General features: G+C 51.0%; 4 protein-coding genes across 7 annotated transcripts in view; 2 read left to right on the top strand and 2 right to left on the bottom strand.

The window, feature by feature from the left end:
• Positions 1 to 9892, bottom strand: part of EFTUD2 (elongation factor Tu GTP binding domain containing 2) — a 45601-nt gene extending 35709 nt beyond the window's left edge. The window contains exons 1-2 of one of the 2 annotated variants that reach the window (XM_084748035.1): positions 9769 to 9892; positions 5871 to 5979 (exon numbers count right to left, since the gene is read on the bottom strand). In XM_084748035.1, coding sequence (XP_084604161.1) covers positions 5871 to 5975 — 105 coding nt within the window. In that variant the 5' untranslated portion in view covers positions 5976 to 5979; positions 9769 to 9892. Of the gene's footprint in view, positions 1 to 5870; positions 5980 to 6233; positions 6258 to 9768 lie in introns of those variants that run through there. The other variant, XM_084748034.1, reaches the window with a different exon arrangement.
• Positions 9893 to 10112: 220 nt separating this feature from the next.
• DNAAF19 (dynein axonemal assembly factor 19) lies at positions 10113 to 13396 on the top strand. 2 transcript variants are annotated; one of them, XM_084748136.1, is made up of 4 exons: positions 10113 to 10237; positions 11326 to 11545; positions 11865 to 11997; positions 12929 to 13396. In XM_084748136.1, the coding sequence occupies exons 2-4, from the start codon at positions 11430 to 11432 to the stop codon at positions 13373 to 13375; spliced, it is 696 nt and encodes a 231-aa protein (XP_084604262.1). In that variant the 5' UTR covers positions 10113 to 10237; positions 11326 to 11429; the 3' UTR covers positions 13376 to 13396. The 2 variants fall into 2 exon arrangements, with proteins under 2 accessions (XP_084604262.1, XP_084604261.1); XM_084748135.1 differs by having other exon boundaries at positions 11326 to 11481.
• A 121-nt stretch (positions 13397 to 13517) lies between these two features.
• On the top strand, positions 13518 to 15933 carry FAM187A (family with sequence similarity 187 member A). The gene has a single exon (XM_084748094.1). The coding sequence runs from the start codon at positions 14537 to 14539 to the stop codon at positions 15797 to 15799; it is 1263 nt and encodes a 420-aa protein (XP_084604220.1). The 5' UTR covers positions 13518 to 14536; the 3' UTR covers positions 15800 to 15933.
• Positions 15934 to 16479: 546 nt separating this feature from the next.
• On the bottom strand, positions 16480 to 26389 carry GFAP (glial fibrillary acidic protein). 2 transcript variants are annotated; one of them, XM_084748093.1, is made up of 10 exons: positions 25920 to 26389; positions 25069 to 25129; positions 24458 to 24553; positions 23098 to 23259; positions 21797 to 21922; positions 21378 to 21598; positions 20345 to 20388; positions 19891 to 20010; positions 18373 to 18458; positions 16480 to 17908 (listed from the first exon to the last, which is right to left on the bottom strand). In XM_084748093.1, exons 1-10 carry the CDS (start codon positions 26372 to 26374, stop codon positions 17867 to 17869), a joined length of 1413 nt encoding a protein of 470 aa, XP_084604219.1. In that variant the 5' UTR covers positions 26375 to 26389; the 3' UTR covers positions 16480 to 17866. The 2 variants fall into 2 exon arrangements, with proteins under 2 accessions (XP_084604219.1, XP_084604218.1); XM_084748092.1 differs by lacking the exon at positions 19891 to 20010.
• Between the last annotated feature and the right edge of the window lie 845 nt (positions 26390 to 27234).

Consider the following 27234-nt stretch of genomic DNA (forward strand, 5'->3'; position numbering starts at 1 on the left):
TGTCTTGAAAAACAAAAAACTCTCAGTTATGTAAACATGTTTTGTTTTAACCCCAGGTGTGGGATAAGGGCGGCTTCAGTTTGTGCACAGCAGCTGACTATTTGTATGATGCAGGCTCTGAGAAGGGCTCTTTGCCAGCTGCAGAGAGTTAATTCTGAGGACTCTGGAGAGGGAGAGGGAGGGGCTCCAAGAAAGAAGGCTGCTGGTGCTCCCCCATGCTGCTCCTGGTTGCTGTTGATGCAGTTTGACAAGAAGTTGGAGATAATCTGAAACAAAGATTGGACTTACCCCAAGAGCCCAACCAATCCTAACCAGCAGGAAGTAGCTAAAGAGAATCAGGCCTCCTGTCCCCACTAACCTTCTCTCTCTCCTACCTGATGTTGGAGACTGGGGTGGAGTAGAGAGGTAGAGACATAAGAAACCAAAATAAAATAAATAAAACGTATGCCTACACTTCTCAACCCCTCTTCTTCCCTTTCAAGTCCCTAACACTGATATGAGACAGATATGAGAGAAAAAAGGGATAGAGAATAGAGAGGAAAGGAAAAAGGTCCCTGGATACAGTCAGGGGCGGGAAGGGGGACGGTGTTGTCACTAGCCTACTCCCTGCTGACTAGGGGTGTGGAGCTCCTGGGGGGCAAGTTTGTTGTTCCTTCTTTGCTCATGACTACTTAACAAACCTCGACCTACAGCAACCAACAGCGCCCGCCCGCCCCCCAACACACACCTCTCAGGGCCCTAGCATGTATACCCTCTGAAAAGTTCCCAGAATTCCAAACATCACACAATTGCAGAAACTATCTACAGCTGGCAAAATCATGACCCTGCAAGAGCACAAGGCAAATTATAGTCAGCTGTGTGAGGCGGCCCCATATCCCCCCACCTGGGATTAAAACAAAAACATATTTTTGTAATATTTCTGTGTTTTTAAGAGAAACCAAAACTCCAAAATTCTTACTACAAAGAACCTTCCAGATTATGGGTCCAGGGGACAGAGTGTATGTCCTCACTGAGTCTCTGGCCCTGACTTTATAGTGGTTTTTAACTAGGGTAATCTGCAGCAGCAGTTATAGCTCAGTGCCTTGGATACCAACTTCAGAGAGAGAGAGAGAGAGAGAGAGAGAGAGAGAGAGAGAGAGAGAGTGTGTGTGTGTGTGTGTGTGTGTGTGTGTGTGTGTGTGTTTTGGGAGCAGGGAACACAACTCATCATTTCCCATCTTGAGAACATACTGAGAAAGGCTAGTTAGGCGCCTACTGCGGTAATTTAGGAAAGAGATGGTGAGTTGCACCATGGGAGCTGTGAAGATGGTGAGAAGAGGTTGAATCCTAGAAATATTTTGTAGAATGGAGTGTTTTCTCATAAATGCAAATATGCTTCAGGAGAGAGAGAGGAGGCCTCTGATATGAGTAATGGGAGCAAAGCAGTGTTTCCACAGGGATGAGGAGCTATTTAAGAGCAGTATGGGGAGGGACTCGGAATCTGGCACAATTAGGCATCAAGGACAGATGCCAAGCAGGACATATAAAGCTGAGGCTCAAGAGAAAGGTCATTGAGGACAGAACCCCAGGAGTCTTCTGGTCAGAGGTTACCTGACAGGCTGGATACGATGACCAGTGCAGTGCAGGGGTGGAGGAGAGGTGCAAAGATAGAACTCTAGGCCTTCTGGCCTCTGGAGGCCTAGCTCACCAGATTATAGTGAGAATTTTGGTTTCTTTTAAAATCTGGTTATGTTGAGAGTGTTTTTGTTTTAATCCCAGGTGTGGGATATGGGGTTGCTTCAGATTGTCCACAGTGGCTGACCATGATGTCTTGTGCTCTGGCAGGCACATGATTTTGCCAGCTGCAGATACTTTATGTTTGGAATTCTCAAGACACCTGAGAAGGTATAAATGTGAGAGCCACCAGCCGGCCTGTGGCAGCGGCTGCTCCTGCACCTGTTGCTCTTGTGTTGTTTGCTGTATTGCAGGTTGGATAGCCTGACTATAAAGATCAAACTTGTCCCAAGGACACCCCCAATCAGCAGGAAGGAGTCTAACGAGATCGATACCCCCTTCCCCCTCTATTTTTCTTTCTCTTCTACCAGGGGATTGGGGGGAGCTGGAAGGGATTGGGGTGGAGAAGAGTGGTAGGAAAAAGAATCCAATACAGCAGCTAAAACTCTGGTTGCAGCAGATGTTGAGGCAGGTCAGGTGAGAGCCTGAGACTGGCAGGCCACGACCACTGGTGACTTTGACAAGAGTAATGTCCAAGGAGTAGGATAGTGGGTTTGAGAGCAATGGGGGACTTGGAAACAGCTTCAACAACTCCTGAGGCATGCACTTAGGGATGCAAGAAAACAGGGAAAAGTGAAGTGAGGCATGGAGCCAAAAAAGGGCCGGTGGTACTGGTGACATTTTTGTTTTGTTTTGTTTTCTTTCTTTTTTTGTGCTATTATGTGTCCTTGGCTGTCCTGGAACTCACTGTGTAGATCTCAAGCTCAGAGATCCCATGCCTCAGTGCTGGGATCAAAGGTGTGCGCCACCATGGCAGAAGGTTTTTTTTTCCTTTCCTTTCTTTTTTTCTTTTTTCTTTTTCTCTCTTTTTGAGACAGGGTCTCTCTGTGTAGCCCTGGCTGTATTGAATTCACTTTGTAGACCAGGCTGGCCTTGAACTCACAGAGATCCGCCTGCCTCTGCCTCCCTGCGGGCTGGGATTTACAGGCGTGTGCCACCATGTCCGGCTTTGCCAGAAGGTTTAAGGTACAGTAACAAGTTTGTACTGTGACTGGGATGACCCACTAGTGAGGGAAAACTGATGGAGCAGCAGAGGGAGGGGAGAAGCGCTGTGCGAAGGTCTTGAGTGTGAGAAGGGATGAGGGGCAGGATTTAGTTGACTGAAAAACAACTCATCCACAAGAACAGAGCGGAAGGCATCGTATGGAGTGAGGTGGGTAGATACAGCAGTGGGCGTTTGTTTTCCTTCACACAAATTCCAAAATGCCAACCCATTTTTTAAAAAAAGAACGCAAATACCTACAGTGCTAGGCTGCCTGACTACCTCCTGCCATCTGTATGTTCTACTTCTATTAAAGCAGCCTGAGATGACGTCAGCTCTTTCAGCAGCCAAACATATCCTACTGGTGGTGGCTCCAAAATAGCTAGCAAGCCAGTCTTCTGTCCCATATGGCTCAATGCACTGGGAATGTAACTGTGGGCTTTTATGTAATAACTCCTGACTCCTCTAATCGTCTCCACAGGAGTATCATGCAGTAGCTCAAACGAGCTGAAAATAAAGCTAACAAGCATCCTTTTAGCACACCCCCCCCCACCCCCGTTAACAAACAGTGTTCCTCTAGGAACCTCACTCTCCCTCATCCCCTTGTTCCCTCATATTCACGCAGTGGTCCAAGCCCACATCTTCACGTGGATGCTGGCAGCACTGTGATGAAGTCAGGACTCCAACCCTCCTTTCATTGAAAGAAAAACTCCAGCATTTTGCTTTGACCATGTCATCCCTGGCTCTGTCTTCTTTTTCTTTTAAGACAGGGTCTCACTGTGTAGCCCTGGCTGTTCTGGAACTTGCTCTGTAGATGAGGCTGGACTCGTACTCACAGATATCTGCCTGCTTCTGCCTCCCAAGATCTGGAATTAAAGTCATGCTCTAATTCCATTTTAAGAATTACTTAATTTGCTAGGCGTAGTGGTGCATACCTTTAATCCCTGCACTTGGGAGGTAGAGGCTGGCGGATTGCTGTGAGTTTGAGGCCAGCCTGGTCTACAAAGGGAGTCCAGGACAGCCAATACTACACAGACAAACCCTGTCTCGAAAAATCAAAAAAAAAAAAAAAAAGACAGAAAGAAAGAATTAATTTTTTTTTGTTCCAGGGCCTCTCCTCTCCACCCTGCACCTTGGCGGTGCTAGGCACTGAGTCCAGGGTCGCTTGTGCACACCACGGAAGCACATGCCCGAGAGGCTCTCAGCCTGCCTTTTCAAGATCCCCTAACACCGCACAGGGCACGACTCACCTGGCCTGCAGACAGGAACATACTGACGATCCGAGCTATTCTCTCAACACACCTACAGTGGCTTCAACTTTCTTTTTTCTAGTGCTCATTTTTTCTAACTTGAGCAACATTTTCCTTTATGGTGACAAATGACAGACAGAACTGTTCCCATTTTCCGCTGTCTTGTGAACTGGTGCCTCCTTGCTAACCCAGACCGATCCACTGCTGAGAAACAGGGTACGCCCGCTCTCGTTGTTTGACAGCTTGACACATTTCTGTAAGGAAGCTGGCTGTTCTCACCCCACCCCCTTCTCATTCCCGCTGAGATCATCCCTCCCAGAGACCCCGCGTTCACTAGATCCACGGTTTACCCACCATGTTCTGAAGAACGCTAACACACGACAGCAACTTTGGGCCCTATTGCTATTTGAATGCAAAATGTGTCTCACTTGCCTATGCTTGAACACTTGGTCCCGGTTAGTAACGCTGTTGTGGGACATTTAGAAAGACGAGCCTTGAGGGTCACAGTGTGGGTCCAGCTGCTGTCCTCTGCGTGCTGGAACCCTGAGATATGACTAAGTAGCTGCCATAGAGCCAGCTGCTGTCATGTCTTCTCCACTATGAACAACTGTAGTCCTTCAAACTGTGAGCCACTTAAATTTATTTTTACTACTTTTCTTTTTAACGCAGTTTTGTTTTTTTCTTTAATTTACCTTTATTTTATGTGCACTGGTGTTTTCCCTGAATGTATGTCTTTGTGAGAATGTCAGATCCTGGAGTTAGAGACAGCTGTGAGCTGCCACGTGGGTGCTGAGATTTGAATCCAGGTCTTCCACAAGAGTGGTCAGTACCCTTAACTGCTGAGCCATCTCTCCAGCCCCCTTTACACTAATTCTTTAGAGCTATTTTTTTGAGGCAGGATCTTAATTTAGGCCAAGGTTTCCTCAAACTCATTATAAAATTGAGGCTGACTTTGAACTCTTTATTTCCTGCCTCCATTTCTAAGTGCTCGGATTACATTCACTCCTAGCTTGATAATAAAGTAAGTGCCTTTGGCAGGCTGGACTTCAGCTCCCACTCTTAAACTGAAGTAACAGGAATCCGCACCTGCCGTCCTTTGTATGCCTCTTTTAAAATCTGAGCACTAACAACGTTGACTTCCTACTTCTAAATTGGGATTACTCATGATTGTCAAAAGATGCCCTGGGAACTTGGAGAGCTATTACAGAACTATTACTAGAGCTCAGATTATCTACCCACCTCATGAAAGAACCCTCCTTACTTCCCCTTTTCAACTTTTAGGGGCCAATATAAAATCTCAGTAAAACTCATGCTATAAGAAAGGCAACATTAGCCAGGCGGTGGTGGCACACGTCTTTAATCCCAGCACTCGGGAGGCAGGGGCAGGCAGATCGTTGTGAGTTCAAGGCCAGCCTGGTCTACAGAGGGATTTCAGGGCTACACATAGATCTGGGGCTACACATAGAGAAACAATGTCTCAAAATACAAGAACAAACAAACAAAGCAACATTAGCCAGGCAGTGGCAGCACTTGTCTGTAGACCCAGCACTCTGGAGACAGAGACAGGTGAGTTCTAGGCCAGGTCTAAACAGTGAGTTCTAGAACAGCCAGGGCACACAATCTGTGTGCCTGTCTTGAAAAACAAACAAAACCAACATTAGAGATACCTGCAGGTTACTTTGGGAGCATTACTATTATTTTTGTTGTTGTTGTGTTGTTTTTTGAGACAGCGTTTCTCTGTATAGCCTTGTCTGTCCTGGGCTCACTCTGTAGACCAGGCTGGCCTCGAACTCAGAGATCTGCTTGCTTCTGATTCCCTGGGGAACATTATACTTGAAAGGAATAAAGAAAAGTGTTTGTTTTACCTCATCAAGGTCTTTTGTCTCTCTTCCCAGTTCATCATCATCTTCATCAGAATCAAGCTCTGGTCCAATATAATTCCCAAATTCATCATACAGGTCAGTATCCATGATGCTGAAATTCAACAGGAGAATAGTTAGGGTCTGGCAAGTAATGAAACCCACACCCCACCCTCACCTTACCCACCTCTCCTTCCAGGGCTAACTAGTGACTGACCAATCTACTGGACAATCTCCCCAGAGTCCAGAATCTTCCCACGTCTCTGCCCTGCTCATTCTGCCTATTCACACCATGCCCTCACCCTTTCATTTTTTGGGGGACAGGGCCTCTTTGTTGCCCAAGCTAGCCTCAAACTCTACATAACTCACATTGGCCTTGAACTCCCGATGCTCCTGCCGTAGTCTCCTAAATGCTGAGAATACAGATATATTAGCATGCCTGGCCTTATTTTATTTTCTGTGTGTGGGTGTTTCGCTTGCATGCATATCTATGTACCATGTTCATAGGTACATGGCACCCACAGAAGCCAGATGCCCTGGAGTTGGGATTACAGACAGTTGTAAGCTAATGTGCAGATGATGAGAATCAAATCTGGGCAGCCAGGGCTCTTAATCAATGAGCCATCTCTCCAGTCCCACTTGGCTTTATTTTGAACTTTAAAGACAGGTTCTCACTGTTACCCAAGCTGGCCTTGAACTCTAGATCCTCTGCCTCCCAAGTGCTGATATAATATAAACAATTCATGACAAGTCTGCCTTCCTCTTCAAAACTTATTTCATCAATTAAATTTATTTATGTGTGTGTGCGTGTCTATGTGTAATTATATGTACATGTATCAGAAGACAACACTGGACCCTTTGGGGAACATGAGGATTGTCATGTGGGTGCTAGTCCTATCCCCAGTCTTCATGACTACCTAACACGTGCTCTTAAATGCTGAGCCATCTCTCCAGCATCTCACTTTTTAAAAAAAATTTAGCCAGGCATGGTGGCGCACGCCTTTAATCCCAGCACTCAGGAGACAGAGGCAGGTGGATCGCTGTGAGTTCGAGGCCAGCCTAGTCTACAAAGTGAGTCCAGGGCAGCCAAGGCTAACACAGAGAAACTGTTTGGAGGGGGCGGGGGCAGGGGCGTGTTAACCTTAAAGTACCACAATACAATCATCAAAATAAAAAAAATTAACACTGGCAGGTTGTTCTACGTACTACACAGGCCCCACCAAGTCTGACAAACTGTTGCAGTAATGAACTACACAGCCAAGGATGCAAACCAGGATCGTATGCTTGCCCAAAGGCATCATTATTCTTTTAATCTAGAATGATTTTTAAGGCTTGACTTTTACAACCAATGATTTTGTTGGAGGGGACGTCCCCTCATGTGGATTTGCCTGGCTATGCATCTTGAGCAGGGATATCACCCAGGGATGCTCTGCTGGTTTTGATACACAATTATGACTTGTTCTTATTGATGACTTCCGTCCCTTGATTATGATGGCAGCTGACAGGCTTTTTGGTATAAAATTACTCATTTTCCCTTTATAATGAGTAAGAACTATGGAGTTTTTAAAAAAATAATTTATTTTTATCTATGTGCGTTGGTGTTTGCCTGCATGTTTGTCTGTGTGCGGGGGTCAGATCTTGGAGTTACAGACAGCTGTGAGCTACCATGTGGGTGCTGGGAATTGAACCCGGGTCTTTTGGAAGAATAGCCAGTGCTCTTAACCGCTGAGCCATCTTTCCAGCCCCGAACTGTGGAATTTTTTTTTCCCCCACTTCAATTACTGAAATTCTGTTCAGAGGACTAGTTTACATCCCACCTTTCAATTTTTACCAGATGTTCAACTTCTCATTTCTCTGTGATGCTGTTACATTGTGGACTCTCATCAGTACTATCTATCCTGAGTCTAGTTAACTAGTTGTGAGATGTTATTCTCACCAACTACTCTACAGTTTGCAAGCAGCAAAGTCTAGAGCACTGGAGAAGCATCGGGCATCCAGGGCTAAAGACCTCCATCCGTCACAGCTTCCCTTCATCTCTAACAGTGATGCCACTCACGGGAGTTACCCTGCCTCTCTATGTATTTCTTCAAGTAGAAAACGGAGTGGATAACTCATCAGAGCGCCACGGAGACGGCTCAATGGGTAAAAGCCCTTGCTGTGCAAACCTGATGACCGGAGTTCAATGCCGAAAACTCACAGACAAAGCCAGCTGCAGCGACACGAGTGTCTGCAACCCTAGACGGCCTACAGGAAGTGGGAGGCAGGGAGTCTTCTGAAGCTCAAGAGCCAGCTAGCCTCATACTCACAGTGACAAGGACGCGTTACCTCAAACTAGGTCAAGTGATGAGCACCAAACCCTGAAGGTTGTCCTCTGACTTCCACGTGCATGCCACAGCACAGCTGCACCCTCACTCATCACACACACACACACACACACACACACACACACACACACACCATGATTAGCGGGACATGGAGCCTTAACACCTGTCATCCCACATAGTGAGCTAGATGCCACCCTGAGATATATGAGAGACCCTGCCTCAAAAAACAACAATAAATGTTAGTCAGCATAAAAATGCGACCGATGCTGAGTATGAGAACCCCTGTGTTCCTTTGTGTTCACCTGCCAGGACCCCAGACAGCACCTTGCACAGATAAACACTTAATAACGTTAACTGAGTGGAATGTTTAGTTCTGAAATTCTGGCAGTTCTTACAGGAGACTGGATACCTCGATGAGCTCTGCTGAGCACTCACCGTAAATCAAATACAAAATTAGAGTGCTAACTACTGGCAATTAAATATAAGTCATTATGGAAACTCTGATACACTTAATTTGTTTTTATTTCTAAGGAGCTGCCACATATATGTCCACTTCATTCTCGCAAGACTCCCACCAAGTGACGGCACAAGCTTTTACAGAGAGTTGTTTGTTGAACAAGCCAAGCTCATTCCTGCCTCAGGACCATTGCACTTGTCAGTCCCGTTCTCCTTTGGCTATTTATACCTTGTTAATTCACTTAACTCAAGTGCCTCCTCAAATGTCACTTATTTGTTACTCTAAAATCCCTCCCTATACACCTGCCAAGCCACCCTTACACTAATTTCTTTGTGTGCTGTAGGGTGCTTAGCATCAAATCCTGGGCCTCACACTCTATCACTGAGTTACACACCCCCAGCCTAAGTAAACAAATCGTTTTAGTACTTGGGGAACAGGTTTGTATATATCTGCTATTGATAAACGTTAATCATAAAGTTGGAGCCAAAAGAAAAACAGTGCCTGACACAAAATAGCCACTCAACAAGTTTTACTTTTTTTTGGGGGGGGGGAGGGGGAGTGAACTGGTGACAAGTTTAATTAAGCAAAGATAGTCTCTAAATACTCTAAACCTGCATCTTCCAGCTACAACGCAGATCCTCAAAGGAATACTGAATCTTTTCTATTTTGGCTTTTTGAACCAGACTCACTGCTTGGCCTAAGCTGGCCTTGAACCGATAGCAAAGTTTCTGTCTCGATCTTCAGAGCGGGAGAATTAGGCATTAGCCATCGCAGCCAGCTCGAAGGCCAACAGTTTGAAGATGGAGACAGCTTGGCGGTGAAAAGCAGGCACCGATGGAAGCGGGAGTGGCAGGGGTCTGGGTCGTTAAAGCGCCACTTTTACTCAGGGACAGGATTTTAACTACACAGGCTATGGAAGGAACCCCGGAATCACCACCGGTGCGCGCGTGTGTTGGGGGTTGGTGTCTTTCATTCCCTCTCCCACTCCAGGCTCCAACTTACACGTGCGTTAACCGAAAGGAATAAATACTATATAAATCGCCTCTTCCCAAGCTCATGTTTCTCCCATTTCCTAAACCCTTCCTTCACCCCAGCCCAGAGTACCCTTCCCGGGCCAGCTCACCAGCCACTTGCTTCGCCGAGCGCCCCTAGTCCGCCGCCTGAGCCCGCGCTTCCGCCGCACGTCGCGACAACGCCGGCGCCGATATCCAGGAAGGACCCCCGAGCGCGTCGCCTACCTCTCCTAGGAGGCCAGCCCGCTGCCTGAAGAACAGCGCCGAGGGATGCTGGCCTCGGACACAGAAACAGGACAGGCCAACTTGTTAGTCTTCAAACCAAAGAGTGAACTGCTCCAAAGAAAAGCGTGGCCGGAGGATTCACGAATCTGATCAGGCGCCTTGGGACAACCTGAAGGGTGGCGAGGGGGGCCTTCGGGCCGGCACGTGGGCAGGCTAGTGAAGCCGTTGCTAGGCAACAATTGCTGTTGGGAGGGCGGTGCACTAAGTTGTCCGAACAGATCCCGGACTTGCCCGAAAAGAAAGCAAAGCAAGGGGTCCAAGACTGGGGCTGCTGAGTGAGGATCTACGGACAGAGTAAAGAGGATTGTTCTAATAGTTGTCTAATTGGGGAAGGTTTAGAACTCGATAGGTGGGCGGTGGGAGTCTGTAGTCTCTGCTGCTCTCGAGGCTGATCCTGGAGGAAGGAGTATGAGAAATTTTGGAGGGAACAATCTGGACTACATAGCGAACCCCACACACACCCCTAAATATAGCATAGCATCTGAGACACTTTAGTTCATTTGTTGGCTGGCCAACATGGCATTCCGCTTTCCCTCTTGGGGTCGGAGATGGTTGTGGCGTTTGCTCGCTGACCAGCTCATTTCCTGCCCTAGGGCTAGCTGATCACGAGTGAACTAAATCTAGCTCGGGCTCACAAGGATTCTGAGGTAGAAAGGGGTATCATACGTAAACGTCAGAGCCCAGACGGGAACACATAGATTCCTGTGAAAACAGTCCATCAAAGTCATAGCAGGGGGCAGGAGAACTTTCAGGAGTTAAGTTCAGGAAGGGAGATAATGCCCCACAAACCACACAACCTGAGCCTTCAGCCCACAGTTGGCCAGGGGTTTGAGGATGGTGGGCCAATGAGCTTTCCCCCTTCTCTCACTTCTCCTCCACTCCCTGCTTAGGCATTGCTTTTGGTTTAGATGAAAATATTTTTTTCTCCATTAAAAACTTTTAATGAAGTGTGAAATTTTATCTTTGAGCTCAAGAGTAGCTAGTGTGTGTGTGTGTGTGTGTGTGTGTGTGTGTGTGTGTGTGTTGTATTTTTCTGGGGATCAAACCCAAGGTCTGGCATCTGCTAGGCAAACTTCTGCCACTGAGCTAGCCCTTAACATTTAAAATATTATTAGAAGCGGAGGATAAAATTAAGAATTCAAGCTGGAAGCTTTCTGTTCTGTTTTCAGTGAGAGGCCTCAGATAAGTCTTCATCATGCAATCCCATTTGATCTGTAAAGGGAGGAGCTAGAGTTCTGTAAACGCCCCCCCCCCCCCCCCCGCCCCAGGATAAGCATCAGGTTGCTTTGGGTCATTTCACATTCTGGCAAAGAATCCCAAAGTATCATTGTTACGCTGCCAGTGAACCTCTGCCGCGAGATGCACTCTTCTTGCCTTCCCAGGCCTTCCTTAGCCATGGAAAAGAGTGATGTAATCAACTTCAAGGCCTTGGAGAAAGAGCTGCAGGCTGCACTTGCTGCTGACGAGAAGTACAAAAGAGAGAACGATGCCAAGTTGCGGGCAGTTGAGCAAAGGGTGCCTTCCTATGAGGACTTCAGGTTGGCTTGCAGCTGTTTCTCCTCAGGCTCTTCTGTCATGGTGGGCTGCGGATGTTAAAAGCAGGTAGTGTAGATTCAGATCACTCTAGGCTTCTGGCATGCCCCCCGCTAGGTGATTTTACCCAGGCTCCTTAACCTGTCTCAGACTCAGTTCTCTCTGTAAAAGAGAGAAGGTGCTGTTATAGTTACTTGAGTTGTTGTACGTAAGACGCTGAGCACAGTGTCTAGCCCATTTTGAAGCGCACCAGTACTTTGAGCTGGCTATGCCACTGTTGTTGTAGAGGCAGTAGCTGCCCTGGTTCCTGTCAACCAGTCCAGCCAAGTAGCTGCCCCCTATTCAGAGACGCATTAAGTTCATTCCCCAATCTCTGTCTTTGACCCAGAGGCATTGTCCTTGCATCACACCTGAAACCTCTGGAACAGAAGGACAAGATGGGAGGAAAGAGAATTGTGCCTTGGAACTGTCACACTACTCAAGACAGAACTTTTCAAGATGTGGCCACTGAAATACCCCAGGTGGGTGCGGGCCAGCTTCTTTAGCCCAGCAGGATTTCCCTGTGCTAAAGCTATAATCCCCTTCTTCTTCTTCTCCTCCTCCTCCTCCTCCTCCTCCTCCTTCTTTTTCTTCTTTTCTTCTTCTTCTTCTTCGAGACAGGGTTTCTCTGTGTAGCCTTGGCTGTCCTAGACTCACTGTGCTTTGTTTGTTTGTTTGTTTGTTTTTGAGACAGGGTTTCTCTGTGTAGCCTTGGCTGTCCTAGACTCACTTTGTCGACCAGGCTGGCCTTGAACTCACAGCGATCTGCCTGCCTCTGCCTCCCAAGTGCTGGGATTAAAGGCGTGTGCCACCACGCCTGTCTTCTTAAGGCACATATCTCCTCTTTATGTCTCATGGAAGCCAACAGCGGCAGGCTTTTTCCTTCCAATCCCAGAGCAGCAATCAGATGCTTGGACTGAGTTGAGTTGGGCTCAGCAGTCTTCTGTTCCTTCCCAGGTCAGGTGGTAGGTAGTATCATGCCCCTGTGGCAGTGTTGGAGAGGAACCCAGCCCGTCAGACCCTTGACACTACTTTGAGTTTCTTTTTCTCTTTGGGAGATTTATAGTAAACTCCCCCACTCTTCTCCGACTTACTCTAAAAGGCCAAGAGCTATGTTTCCTTTCTCAGGAGAAAAACCTCAGTACAAAGGAGACCTTCAAATCATAGCTGGGATTCTTTTGGCCTGCCCTCCCTCCTCCCTCCTCCCTCCTCCCTCCTCCTTCCTCCCTCCTCCCTCCTCCCTCTTTCCTCCGCAGCTCCCTCATCTGAAAATGAGGCCCCAAAGACCAGCCTTCCCTGAGCTCAGAGAACAGTTGCAGTGGTAAAATGAAAACCCATACCATACCCCACCCCCCACACCACAGCTGCAGACTGGCAAGATGAGCTCTGCACCCGTTTCCCTTTGAAATGCAGGAGCAAGCACCCTTCCAGCCCCAGACCTCTGCAGAGTTTTACCGTGATTGGCGGCGACACTTAAGAAGTGGACCGGAGCGCTACCAAGCCCTGCTTCAGCTTGGGGGTCCCAAGCTGGGCGACCTCTTCCAGATGGACATTGGCTTTGGACTTCTCGGGGAGCTGCTGGTGGCACTGGCTGAACACTTTAGGCTTAGCGACCGGGCGGCAGTTCTGGAGATTCTGCAGAGCTTGGCTAACACAGGGCGGTTCGCCTTGAACCTGAGCCTGCTGAATGGTGCCGAGCGAGCGAGCTGCCTGCGCTTGTTTCAGAAGTTGCAGGCCAGTGGCATGGAGGAGCCGTCTGCGGGACTACAGGGAGAGGAAGGGCCCCTACAAGAGCTGCTAGAGCTGTACGGGGGTGCATCGATAAGACAGGCTGCCCTCAGTGGTCTTCCAAAGGATTAAAAAACAAAACAACTTGTTTTACTTTATGTCTATGAGTGTTTTGCCTGTGTGTATGTATGTCCACCATGTGGGTGCGCAGTGCCTGAGGAAGCCAGAAGGGGAGCCACTGAAAGTGTAGTTAACAGACGGTTATGAGTTGCCATTGTGGGTGCTCAAATAAAAACCAGGTCCCCTGGAAGAGCAACCAGTGTTCTTAACCACTGAGCCATCTCTCCAGCCCCCTTGGAATGGATTTTATGGTGGTCATCTTGGGGTTTCTGCAGAATTGTTCAAGGGATTGCTGTGAGAAACCCAGAGCCACTTCCCTTTTCAAGTAGTAGGCTTGCCCACTTTCCCCAACCCATAATTTTACCTGTGTGGATCCCCCAAAATAGCCAAAGGCCCAGTTGGCTGAAAGTGTTTTGCTACCCATCCCTCAAGGCTGCCATGCCCCTAGCCTACAAGCTCTGAGAGCCTCCTCTGAGGTGTGTGTGGGGGGGGGGGGTAGGGGAGGGGCTGGGGTGTAGGGGAGGGGTGGGGGGTGGGAGGCGCTGAGAACAACCTCACTGGCCTTTAAATGACAGATAAACAGTGATCACAACAACCAGAATATTAATAACCCAGAGCCAGTGAATAAAGAGCTAATCAACAGTGAGCAAATGCCCCTTCATTTGAGATGCAGAATTCCCACCCCCACCCCCCAGGCGTTTAGTTCTTTCGCAGGTTGAGCCTAGGGAATCCAGAAGCCTTTGGCTCAGGTCTGGACAGCATCCCAGATGACCAGCTGTGCAAGAAAGGGTTTCTGTCGCCTCTCATCTCAATGAGAGGATGTTCTCTTGGGCAGACAGGCCAGAGGGCGCTTCCAGATCATTCTAGTCCCCCCCCCTTGACCCATTCTTGGGTGAGTGCCCGTGTTCTAGAAAGGTGAGTGAGTACTAGGTTCTAGAATGACTTTGCCCCAAGATCGGTCCTGGCGCATCAGAACAGCGTCTTGTACTGGAGCTGGGAATAAACTGCCTTGCACTGCCTCTCCCCTCTGCAGTTTGTGGCTTCTTTTCCTGGCTGTTTGAACCTTTCCTTGTCTAGTCGCCTCCTCTCAGCAGTGATTTCTAAAATGCCATAGGTCTTTGGCACTTTTTTTTTTTTTGCCCTGCCCCCCTTGAGGTCCCCCTTTCTACAAGCATGAGGCTGGCCCACACCACCGTGCTCCTGTGGGTCTGGGGCGGTCTCCGGGCCTTTGAAATTGTGGAGAAGGAGAACATTTTTCAGAGGACGCCCTGCCCTGCTTTCCTGATGTTTGATAACGCTGCCTACCTGGCTGACATGAGCTTTGAACTTCCCTGTCACTGCAAACCTGAGGATGTTTCGGCCGTGGTCTGGTATTACCAGAAGCACCTGGGAAGCAGCCACACCACAGTGCTCACCGACTTCGATGGGAGGTTGCTTACAGAGGCGGCTCACGTGCGAACAGGCAGCAGCATGCTGGTTCGCTTCAGCATCCGTATGTTCAGCCTCTTGGTTTTCCAGGCCCAGCCAGAGGACTCGGGCCTATATTTTTGTGGTACCCGCAAAGGGGACTATTTTTATGCCTATGATGTGGACATCCAAAGCAATGAGGGGATGGTGGCCACCTTCAAGGACAAGGGCCAGGAGCCATTGCCAGATGAGTACTATGGGACCCTCCATGTCTTTACTACCTTCTGGGAGTGGACCCCCTGTGACCGTTGTGGGGTGCGCGGCGAACAGTGGCGCCTTGGACTCTGCTACCTGCAGAATCCTGACCTCTCCCCTCGCTACGTTAAGACACTGCCCGATGTAGTGTCCTGTGGCTCTCGAGCGGTGCCAAGGAGACTGCTCATCAAGACCAAGTACCACACACCCGAGCTGCTGATTCAGAGCTGCCTAGTGTCCTGTGAGAAGAGGCATCAGATCCGCGGGGGTGTGCTGGCAATCTTCAACTATGTGTCCAAAGTGGGCAGCCGGCCCTGGCTGCCTCAGGTGCCCATTCAATTCCATCAGCAGAGACTAGGTCACGGCCTCATCATCTCCTGTCCCGGAGCCAGGCCAGAGCACGCCGTGGCCTGGGACAAGGACCGCCAGCCCCTCTACCGCACGCAGTACCTAAAAGGCGTCAACAGATCCATGAGAGTGTTCATCGACCACGGCAACCACCTCCACATCCGCTTCACCCAGCTCAGTGACCGGGGGATCTATTACTGCTGGCGGCAAGGGTTGCGAATAGCCGGCTTCCGGTTGGGAGTGACATCTCGAGGGCGCTACCCGGCCTCGCTCTCAGACCCTGAGACTCGCACAGCGGTGGAGCTCACCCTGCTAGGCTATGTGCTCATCACAGCAGTCTTTGTCGCCATTCACCTCTGCCGTTGCTGTTGCTATTCCCTTCGCTCTTGTCCCAACTTCTCCGCCCACGCCCTTCTCCAGCTGTGAAGACCAGTTGTGTTCTAATACGTTTGTTAAATGGTACCAGATGGCTTCAGGGTGGGCAACCTTGGGCTGGGACACATGACGAGGCGATATATACATCTAGTAGTTACGGCCTGCCCCTCAGCTTTAGGGGAGAAGCCCGGGTCTAATCTGGGAAGTGGAGATTGAAGGGGGGCGGGGCAAGTGGAGATTGAAGGGGGCGGGGCATGAGCGGGTATAGCATTTCTTCTCTCTTCACACTCAGGAGGAAGCGAACTGGTCAGCAGATGGCCTGTCAGTGTTGGTGGCCTTGGGAGAGCTTTGACTCTCAGGACTGCTGCTGGGCCCTGGTTGAACTGTGTGGGGTTTGGGATGGAGAAGGAAGAATGGTGGAGGGGGCGGGAGCTGGCCTGTGCCCTCTGCTGCTTCCGGTTGTTCTGAGGACAGCAGAGTCGCGAGTGTAAGATGAAAGTAAAGGCAGGGACCAGGGACAGGAGATCAAACCCAAGACGGCTCTGAATGACGACGGCCCCCAGGCTGGGTGGGGCACTGGGGGTGAGGGGAGGGCACCAGGGCTCTGTAGGAGGTGGCGGTTGACAGGCAGCTATGGAGGTCTAGGATCTCAAAAAGGTCCTGTGACAATGAGCAAGTTGGGTCTTGTCCTGGTCCTCACCCCATCTTCTGAACAAATCAGAGCCACTCTGTGGGAGGCTATGGCACGTGTCTTTATTTCTGCCCAGTGAGTAAAGGCGACAACACTGCTCTGAAGGTTCGCAGAGGTGACAGGGAGTGGGAAGAGAGGGTACAATATCCTGGGAAGATGGAGGGGACCTGCTTTCCCTCTCTTGACCTTTGAAGGGAGGAAAAGACACCCGAGTGGGCACTTTCAGCCCCATCTCTGGGCACAGTTCCCCACCACCTGCTTCAGAGAGGGTGCTCTGAGGAGAAGGCACTTCCCTCCAGGCTCCAAATACATACCAATGTACTTGGCGCATGCCTTAGTTTCCCCAATTGTCAAATGGGACGATGTCAAAACTAATAGGTAGTATTATGTCTATGCATAAGAAAGGGCACAGGCCCTTGGCTTGGAGAAGAGCTAGTCCTTGGGGGCCGGAGAGCCTCAGACGGATGGTTGTGGTTTCATCAGGGGAGAGAGGCAGCAGGGACGGGAGGACAAGACTGAGCGGGTTGGGGATCCTGCGGCCAGGGATAGACCTTCATAACTGAGACACAGATGTCCCTTCTGTTTCGGCACCTTCAAGCCAACGAGTCATCTCCCTGGTTCCGAGGATTCAGAGCCAAGTGTCACCGCTTGCCTACAACTTCCAACTCCACTGGCTCCACTCCGGGCACCCCTGCAGCCTGAGTAGGGGAGCCTTCCTGGGCTTGGCCTCACTACATCCGCTCTTAGAGGCCAGGTGGCCCACCTCTAATTCCCTCTCAGTACCACTTCCCTCTCCACTTATGCTATAGATTCTCCCCAAGTGCTGAGAACCAAGTTTCCACGTGCTCACTCGCTGTCGACCTGCAGGGCTGAGACACTCCGGACGGCCCTTCAGGACTGCCTTAGTGGCTATCCCAGGTAGCGGGTCAGCCCCACCCACTCCTAGATCAGTCAGAGCTGTTTTGGATGGATAAGTCTGGCTAGAGCTACTTTGCCTTGGGGACTTTCCCTTTCTGTCTGACTTTGTGTCTTCCTCCGGCAGCCTGGGGAAACTCAAAGTCCACGTTCCCAGAGACCTCCAGCTCTGGCAACAGTTTCCATAACAACAAGGATGAAGGAAACGATTTGTTAAGTCTCCCTGACCTGCCCATCTTTCCTCTTCCCTTCCAATTCTAACCCAGCTGCTGGGCCCTCCCCTCCTGGCTGTCCCTTTGGGGTGAGTATCCTGTTAATTGGAGATGGGGGGGGGCAGTATGTGACATCTGTCAAGCTGAGTACTAATGGAGGCTCGGGGCAGCAGACAGTCACAAAAGCAGAAGAAAGGAGAGTGGCAATAGAGATGGGAATTGGGCATGGGGGACAGGACTATCCGAGGAGGCGCTTCGGGCCCTCACACTGTATGGCAGGGGCCACCAGGTGGCCACGCCTCACATCACATCCTTGTGCTCCTGCTTGGACTCCTTAATGACCTGCAGGGGACAGGGAAGGTGCACAGTGCACAGTTAGGGGCTGTCTTCCTTGACTGTCACTGTCATTACATCATTCTGTGGCCAAACCGGGGTGCGAGACGCCACTTGTAAAGCATATAACGCCATGCCTGACACTACGGCATGAGTAGCCAGCTGTCGTTGCTGCCGCCACCCCAACATGTGGAGAAAGCCACGCTATATCTACTTTCTCTTCCAATTGCTCTCTGGAAAGTGCCCTTGAGTACAAACTGAAAGCCTTCTCTTTCCCTAACTGTCGCAGTCAGAGCTGGGCCATCAGGTGGCCTTAGCACACCGCCTGGGAAAGGGCTGAGGAAGGAGAAATACATTCAAGGTCGGTCCCTTCTTCCAGAGCTCCGTTGAGAGCTAGTTAATAAGGACCTTCCGTGAGCATGTCCCAGGCTTCCTCCAGTCTAGGGGCGGGGCAACCAGAACCCTTTCCTCACCTCACCATCCCGCATCTCCACCGTCTTTACCACGATGTTCCTCTTGAGGTGGCCCTCTGACACGGACTTGGTGTCCAGGCTGGTTTCTGCGGGTGCGAGGAGAGGAGGCCTCCGTGGGCTCTTGGGCTCCCATCCTGCCTTGTACCCAACTCCCCACATCTTATTCTTGGAGTCACGGGTACAGGGCTAGCTAGCTAGGCAGGGAAAGCCTTGGCTCTCCAAAGTTGCTGGAGACCACCCAGAGCAGGGCACATCCTGCTGCCGTCTCATAGCCTACTCGGCCTTTTGTTCTGGCACCTGGCTTCCTAACAACAAAGGGTCTCACCAAGGAAGATGCCTCAGTTTCTCCTCTTACAAAATGGGATCACGGTACCTACTTACCTACGGCACGGTGAGGTGGCAACTAACGTGTGAGAACATGTGACACAGGTTAGTGATTAACACATGTGGGACCCTTCCCCGTTCCTGCTTTTCTCTGTCACTTGTCTGAACTCTAGTGACCCTTGACTGTCTAGCATTTAGCACTATTACGTCTCCCGGGTCAGCAGTGATTAACTTTCTAAGGCTGAGTGATGCCTTGAAATATGCATGGCCAATATTCCTAAGCAGAAATTTCCCCCTGGATCTAAGAATCATCTAAGGACCACATACCAGTAAATAGTAATTTGGCTCCCCAACCCCCTTAGAGAGAAAAATGTAACGTGTCACACTCGCTAACATGTAAAATGAACAGCAGGGACCATAAAGCTTTATTCTCTGCAAGAACAGCAGTCCACAGGGAACCCGTCCTCTGGGCTGAAGCAGGACTGAGGGAAGCAACAGAGCTTTGGGGACACATGAATCAAACACAGAGCCAGCCCACAGGCACTGCAAGACCCAAGGGGACCGCCTAGTGACTGAAAGAGGTGAGGCAGAGGCTGGTGTTTGCACAGAGGCCTCAGGGATGTGCCATTAACATAGGCTAGCCCTGTTCGTATAACCTAACCTTTAACATAGGCTAGCCCTGTTGGTATAACCTAACCATTAACATAGGCTAGCCCTGTTAGTATAGCCTAACCTTTAACATAGGCTAGCTCTGTTAGTATAACCTAACCATTAGCATAGGCTAGCCCTGTTAGTATAACCTAACCTTTAACATAAGCTATCCCTGTTGGTATAACCTAACCATTAACATAGGCTAGCTCTGTTAGTATAACCTAACCTTTAACATAGGCTAGCTCTGTTAGTATAACCTAACCATTAGCATAGGCTAGCCCTGTTAGTATAACCTAACCTTTAACATAGGCCATCCCTGTTGGTATAACCTAACCATTAACATAGGCTAGCCCTGTTAGTATAGCCTAATTACACACAGCCAGGACCTGGGCCGGGCACTGAAGCATCTGGAAAAAGGACATGGTCCCAGTCCTTTAGAGGAGGCCTGGGAGGAAAGAGGGCAAGAGGACCGGGGAAATAGGCTTGCTGAGTCTCAGTCCCTGTCAAGCTGGGGAAAGTGCAGACTGAAGGCATCTATCTAACCGAGAGGTGGCGGGCCTCCATTTACAATCTGATGAGCCTGAATTGGTATAACTCGTATTGTGAGCCTTTTGAGATGTCTTGTGACTTTGTGGCTTTCCCCTTCTTTGGTGATTTTGCCCCCTGTAGTGACAAGCAGTTAAAAAAACAAAAACAAAAACAAAGAACCAACATAAAACACTCAGAAGGACAGAGCTTGTTCATGGCTTGCAGACCTAGCATCAGTTGAGACCACAGCAGGTTCTACAGGAGTACAACTAGGCATGGGGACACAGCACAAGACAGGGACAGCTACAAGCTGAGGACGTTGTGTTCTGTCTAGGATCTCTGTGGAGGGTCATGAAGGCTCCAAGGAGAACTTGGATCCCTTTGCTCCCAGTCCCCAAGAGCCATCCACAGGCCTGGGGGAGGAGGTGAGAACTCAGTATCTTTTCCCACAATGCCCCACTATACTGACCTCGGATCTGCAGGTTGGAGAAAGTCTGTACAGGAATGGTGATGCTGAAAGACATAGGATGGGTAGGGATGATGAGGCCACCCTAGGACACCACCAGGGCCAGCGTGAAGATCCCAACGCCTTGTGCCAGGCCAGCCTGACACACTCCTCTCTCTCTCTCTCCCTCTCTGTGTGTCTCCCTCCCTCCTTCCCCTCCCTCCTCTCCTCCTTTTCCTCTTCCTCCTCCTCCTCCTCTTCTTCCTTCTTCTTCTTCTTCTTCTTCTTCTTCTTCTTCTTCTTCTTCTTCTTCTTCTTCTCTCTCTCTCTCCTCTCTTCTCCTCTCCTCTCCTCTCCTCCCCTCAACTCTTTCAGATAAGGCCTCTCTATGCAGTCTTGGCTGGCCTAGAATTCAACATATAGACTAGGCTAGCCTCAAACTCATATTGATCTGCCTGCCTCTTCCTCTCAAGTGCTAGGATTTAAAGCTATGCATCAGCATGACTGGGATGTGTGTGTGTGTGTGTGTGTGTGTGTGTGTGTGTGTGTGTGTTTAGACGAGGGTGTTGGATCCCCTGGAACATTGCAAGTCATAATATGGATTTGGTAACCAAACCCCTAACTACTGCGTGATCTCTCCAGCCCTCACCACCTAACTTTTCAACCCAGCAATCAACACTCTCCAGGAGCAGGGAGCTTGTGTGTTATCGGCTCCCACAGAATGCCTCCAGGAAAGAGAATGGAGAATTTTAGAGACAAGTAGGAATAAAGGGGGGAGGGGTAAGGAATGGTCACAATAGCTCCAAGGAGGCAGAACATGTGAAATGCCACCTTTGCTGGCCAGGCTTGGGGGTGAGCCACTTAGTCTGGGGAATAACTCAGGTTGGATCCATCTATTTACTCTTCGGATGTTTCTTGAATACCTACGGTGGTGCGCAGGCCCGAACACTGCGGGCGGGAAGGGATGCGAGGCTAACTCACCCCTGAGTACTGAAAGGAACATTAGGTCTCCAGGGGGAGGCAGCAGGCCAGTCCCTTAAGGGCTGAGGAAGCTCACCGGTTTTCCTCGCCCTCCAGCAATTTCCTGTAGGTGGCGATCTCGATGTCCAGGGCTAGCTTAACGTTGAGTAGATCCTGGTACTCCTGCAGGTGGCGGGCCATCTCCTCCTTGAGGCTTTGGCTCTCCTCCTCCAGCCGAGAGAAGGCCTCCTGGTAACTCGCCGACTCCCGCGCGTGGCGCTCGTCCTGTTCTCGCATTTGCCTCTCCAGGGACTCGTTCTGCGGGATGGAGCCGACTGATCGCTTGGTACGAAGATTCCTAGAGGCTTCGAGGTCCCGACTCGATCCCCGTACCTCGCCTCCAACTTTTCAGATCCCTTCGCCCATCCCACCCCGCCCCGCCCGGTCCCCACCTCCTCCTGCCTTCCACCCCGGTCCCCTGCCAGCAACTTCTCTGGCTGCCCCAAGCTAGCTCACCGTGCCGCGCAAGGACTCCAGGTCGCAGGTCAAAGCCTGCAGTTGGCGGCGATAGTCGTTAGCCTCGTGCTTGGCCTGGCGGAGCAGCTCTGCGTTGCGGGAAGCAGCGTCTGTAAGGTCCGCAAACTAAACCGAGAGAGGGCCTGATGTTGAGGGGAGTGGGCTGGAGCCTCCCAGCGACACCAGGCAGCTGCCTGGGCCTGGGGCACGACCTCTGGAAAATCAGCCAAGTGGGGTCGACCTCAGGGCTCTCCCAGGAGCAGCCACTGGAACCCAAGAACCCAAGAACAGGCCTTTATCCTGCCCAGACTGTCACTGGCTTCGGCAGCTCACACTGGGCTTGGTGCCCTGGGTCAGCACCATCTCTGGTCTCTTTGTTTGGGCTTCTCTGTCTCAGGCCTCCTCACAGAGCCTGTTCTCCACCAGAGACGCCCTTTCCTTCCCTTCTTTTGAGTTCCCTCTGGCTGCCTAATGCAATCCCCCATCTTCCCTGTTTCCTACTGTCTGCATAAACTCTGACATTGCCTTGACCAAATGTTCCTCTGTATCTTCGAGGATACTGTGTGTACCTGGCACACAGTAGACGGTAACACAGAGCATAGACTGGCAGAGGCATCAGAAAGGCAGGCTCTCTAATGAGACGGGTTAGGATGGAAAACGTATCCCATGATCCCTTAGGCGCTGTGTGGCGTTGGGTAAGCTAGTTAACCTTGTAGCCTTGCTGATTAAAAGCAATAGCAGCGGGCTGGAGAGATGGCTCAGTGGTTAAGAGCGCTGCCTGCTCTTCCCAAAGGTTCTGAGTTCAATTCCCAGCCACTACATGGTGGTTCACAACCATCTGTAATGTGATCTGATGCCCTCTTCTGGCCTGCAGGTGTACATAATAACAATTAAGTAATTTTTAAAAAATGTGCATTGATGCTTTGCCTGCATGTATCTGTGTGAGGGCGTCAGATTTTGGAATTACAGCCAGTTGTGAGCTGCCATGTGGCTGCTGGGAACTGAACCCGGGTCCTCTGGAAGAGCAGCCAGTGTCCTTAACCACTGAGCCATCTCTCCAACCCCCAGATAAATAAATCTTAAAAAAAAAAAAAAAGTAATAGCAAAAAATAAAAGTAATAGTAGCAATAACAATGAGTAGTTTGGAAAGTAGTGATGCTTGAGCGGGTTCTGGACAAATCCTCCATCTCTCTGGGCAAGACTGGTCGCCTAGGTTATTCTTCAAGCTTCCTCCCCTTATTCGCTGGCGTGGAGCAGGAAGGGCTACCTGGAAGAGGAGAGGCAGGCTGCCCAGCATGTACCTTGGACCGATACCACTCTTCGGCCTCTTGCATGTTACTGGTGGCCACTGCCTCGTACTGAGTGCGAATCTCCCTCAGGGCAGCTGTGAGATCTGGCTTGGCCACATCCATCTCCACGTGGACCTGCTGTTGGGCTAGCTGCTCCCGGAGTTCTCGAACTTCCTAATAAGGGTAAAAGAAGAGGTATTGAGGCTCAAGTCTCAGGCTACAGCTGGGGCTCTCCCAGCATCGCACCTCTGTCGGCCAGATATGGTATTGGCTCGGGCAAATGGGGCAGCCCTGACTGAAGGAAGAACGTGGGACTAGCCTAGTGGGCATATATATGCTCAGGCTCGGCACACACCTTTAATCCCAGCATGTGGGAGCCTGGAGCAGGCAGACCTCTATGGTTTTGAGGCCAGCCTGGTCTATATAGCAAGCTCCATGCCAGCCAAAGCTATACAGTGAGACCCCGTCAAAGAGTATATTAATTCCAGGCGGTGGTGGCGCACGCCTTTAATCCCAGCACTTGGGAGACAGAGGCAGGCAGATCGCTGTGAGTTCGAGGCCAGCCTGGTCTACAAAGCGAGTCCAGGATGGTCAAGGCTACACAGAGAAACCCTGTCTCAAAAAAAAAAAAAAAAAAAGTACAATTAAAATCCCTAAAGGGCATGGAATGAAAGTTTAAGGATATCTTTCTCCCAAGACTCAGTAGTTAGGAACCAGGCATGAATATGTCTTGCATACAGGCTCTGAGGTCAGAGAACAAAGGAGTGTGCGTGTGTGCGTGTGTGTATGTGTGTGTGTGTGTGTGTGTGTGTGTGTGTGTGTGTGTGTCTGTGTGTGTGTGTGTTTCAAACAGGGTCTCCTGTAGACCGGGCTGGTCCCAAGTTTTCTGTGTAGCTGAAATTGGCCTTGAACACTTTGCGCCTCCTGCCTCTACCTCCCAAGGCTGAGACGGGTACCACCCTGACATGTCCTCAGTGGGGTTTTCGTGAACGTCTCACATCTTAACGGAGATGGGTGGGAGAGAGGGTGAGACCAGAGTGGCCGTGAGCCTTTGGGGTTTTAACTTTCTCGGGGTTTCAGTGTCCTCCCCGCTGTGAGAGGTGGTGGTGAGAAGGGCTCACAGAGCTGACGTGCGCGAAGGAGAAACCAAAGACCTGCTCTGTGCTTCTGCAAACATGGTGGCGGGGGAGGGTCCGTGTGCATTTTCCAGGGATAGTAAATACTGGAAACAGCTCCCTCTAGTCTCTCTGTCTTCACTCTTTCTCTCTCATTTTTTTTCTTCCTGACAGTTGGTTTCTCTGTCATCTCTAAGTCTCTATCTGTCTCTCACTTGCAGTTTCTTGTTGGTCTCCTTCCTTCTACCCGACCTCACCTCCTCATGGACCTTCCTCAGGAACCGGATCTCCTCCTCCAGCGACTCCACCTTCCTCTCCAGATCCACACGGGCTATGGTAGCTTCATCTGCCTCCTGGAATAAGGAGAGGGCCTCTTTGACCCCAGAGTCCTCCCCACCACAACCTCAAGCTTTGTCTTCCCCCTCCTTGTGGGGATCTGGGAAGCAGGCAGTTGCTGTAGGGGGCTAAGTTCAGGGGCTATGTTAGGGTGGGCTGCCATCCACCTCCCTGCCCCCCACCTACCCCCACCTGCCCCCCCACCTACCCCCCACCTGCCCCCCCACCTGCCCCCCACCTACCCCCCCACCTGCCCCCCACCTGCCCCCCCACCTACCCCCCACCTGCCCTCCCACCTGCCCCCCCACCTACCCCCCCACCTGCCCCCCACCTACCCCCCACCTGCCCCCCACCTACCCCCCCCACCTACCCCCCACCTGCCCCCCACCTGCCCCCCCACCTGCCCCCCACCTACCCCCCCCACCTGCCCCCCACCTACCCCCCACCTGCCCCCCACCTGCCCCCCACCTGCCCCCCCACCTGCCCCTCACCTGCCCCCCAACCCCACGCCCATCCCTCCTATCTCTCTGACCTGTCTATAGGCAGCCAGGTTGTTTTCTGCCTCCAGCCTCAGGTTGGTTTCATCTTGGAGCCTAACAAAGGGGACACAGTATGGGCTTTAAGCTTTCCTGAGGACTCCTGGATCCCTGTCCCAACCTCTCTGGCTGGAGGACTGTCGTGAAACGCTGCCGCAGGACCCTTAGAGTAGAGTGGCAGGAGATGTAAGCGACAGAGGGTTTCTAGACAGAGAGAGGCCTTGGCTAAGAGAGTGAGCAGATAAGGGCTTCCCCCTTAACTCATTACTGAGGCGCCTTATCAGGCTTGGTGCACCTGCTCTTGCTCGCACAGGTGCATCCACCACCCTGTGCTCACTGTCGCAGACACCAGGGTACCTCTTGCAGCAGAGGGACACAAGAATGCCCACCACTCCCCTGGGCACTCTCTTTTAGGACACATTGTATTACGACCTCTACTTTGAAGCTGTGCCAACCAAAATGACCTGGGTAGGGTCAAAAGCAGGGGACAGACAGTCATCTGGGCCCTGCACCCAGGTCCGCCCACTCTTTCTTGGATTTCCTATGCTTTGGAGACCAGAATCTCCTCGTAGATGTAAAGCTCTCTGGCCATTCACAGGGCCGAGCGAACGGAACAGCAAAGCATCTGCTGGCTGGTGCCCTGTAACCCACACAGCCCTCCCCAGTGTGGAGGTGGCCAAAGTGACCAGCTCCCTGGCAGCAGACCTCTGGGAATCTGATCCCGGAAGTTTTGGTCTCTCCCTGGCTAGTCCCATCATATTAGGGCATGGAAGCACTCTTCCTCACAGGCACCCCTCTCCGTTCAGTCTCACTGCTCACTAGCCATTTTCCCTGTCCCCCTTCTCACTTCTGCCTCAGGGTGCCGAGGTCCTGTGCTAGGTTGTCCCTCTCCACCTCCAGCCGGGCACTGTTAGCAGTAAGCTGGTCCAGCCGCAGCCGCAGCTCCCTCAGCTCTGCCTGGTAGACGTCAGCCAGCTTGGTGGGCTCCTTGGCTCGAAGCTGGTTCAACTCAGCTGCCAGCGCTTTGTTTTGCTGTTCCAGGAAGCGGACCTTCTCGATGTAGCTAGCAAAGCGGTCATTGAGCTCCATCATCTCGGCGCGCTCACTGGCCCGAGTCTCCTTGAAGCCAGCATTGAGTGCCCCGGCCAGGGAGAAGTCCACTCTGGCAGGGAGTAGAGGAGGCATTCGAGACAGTGAGAAGCGTGGCATGGTACCCAGGTGGCGGCTGGGACCCAAGCCCCTGACCACGGTCTCGGAGGAGGCGTAGGAGCGGCGTGCCGAGGTGATGCGTCTCCGCTCCATCCTGCCCTGTCTCTGATGGCTCCTGGGGCGTCAGGGCTTTTATGGAGGAGTGGGCTGGGCTGGCTCTGCCCTGACTTCCTGGCAGCACCCCCATTGAATAGCCTGAGGGGGTGGAGCTGGGCCCCAGCCCAGCTGTGGGGAGAGCTCCTCTCATCGCACCCAGGTCATTGTACCCAGAGTCAAAGCTTCCTTGGGCACGCCAGCCTGCCTTCCCAAGTGATCAAGAAAACCCCCTTTCTCGTAAGATGAGTCAAGAGAGGACAAGAATGGCTGAGGAAACAGCTTAGTCCATAAATGGTTTGCCTGCCAAGCATGAAGACGCAAATTGTAGCCACAGAATAAATACAAAAGGTTTGACAATTCAGACTTGTAAGGCCACGGCTGGGGAATGAAAGCCAACCCTGGGTTGAGTCGCTAAGTTCCAGGTCCCAGGCAACCAGGCCTGAGGAGCAACAGTACCTGAGGTTGACCTCTGGCCTTCACACATGTGGGCGCACACACACACACACACACACACACACACACACACACACACGCATCTGTGTGGTGAACACATGTGTGCACGTGTGGCACATGCACACACACACACACACACACACACACAGAGACAGAGAGAGACAGAGAGACAGAGAGAGAGACAGAGAGAGAGAGAGAGAGAGAGAGAGAGAGAGAGAGAGAGAGAGAGAACGAGCACAGGAGCTGGGCTGGGTGAGCCGCCTCCAGCTCTGAGAGCCTGTAAACCAGAGCCGCCCTCACTCTGTTTTTCTCCGTCGTCCTGTGAGATGCTAGGAACTTGAAGAACCCACAACTCACGTTGGGGATCAGCCTGTATAACAGTTTCTTCCTGACTCCCATTCCCA

Source organism: Acomys minous (assembly GCF_964271855.1).
Source record: "Acomys minous genome assembly, chromosome: 12".
In the NCBI taxonomy this organism is placed as follows: domain Eukaryota; kingdom Metazoa; phylum Chordata; class Mammalia; order Rodentia; family Muridae; genus Acomys; species Acomys minous.

What these genes read in the sequence shown, in the direction of transcription:
- DNAAF19 (XM_084748135.1), top strand. Translation starts at nt 11,339, where the DNA reads ATGGAAAAGAGTGATGTAATCAACTTCAAGGCCTTGGAGAAAGAGCTG. An exon ending in CCTTCCTATGAGGACTTCAG is followed by an intron (nt 11,482 to 11,864) that starts GTTGGCTTGCAG and finishes TCTTTGACCCAG; the next exon opens with AGGCATTGTCCTTGCATCAC. An exon ending in TGGCCACTGAAATACCCCAG is followed by an intron (nt 11,998 to 12,928) that starts GTGGGTGCGGGC and finishes TTTGAAATGCAG; the next exon opens with GAGCAAGCACCCTTCCAGCC.
- FAM187A (XM_084748094.1), top strand. Translation starts at nt 14,537, where the DNA reads ATGAGGCTGGCCCACACCACCGTGCTCCTGTGGGTCTGGGGCGGTCTC.
- GFAP (XM_084748093.1), bottom strand. Translation starts at nt 26,374, where the DNA reads ATGGAGCGGAGACGCATCACCTCGGCACGCCGCTCCTACGCCTCCTCC. An exon ending in ACCTGGCTGCCTATAGACAG is followed by an intron (nt 24,554 to 25,068) that starts GTCAGAGAGATA and finishes TCCTTATTCCAG; the next exon opens with GAGGCAGATGAAGCTACCAT. An exon ending in TGGAGGCCCGCCACCTCTCG is followed by an intron (nt 18,459 to 19,890) that starts GTTAGATAGATG and finishes TCGCACCCGCAG; the next exon opens with AAACCAGCCTGGACACCAAG.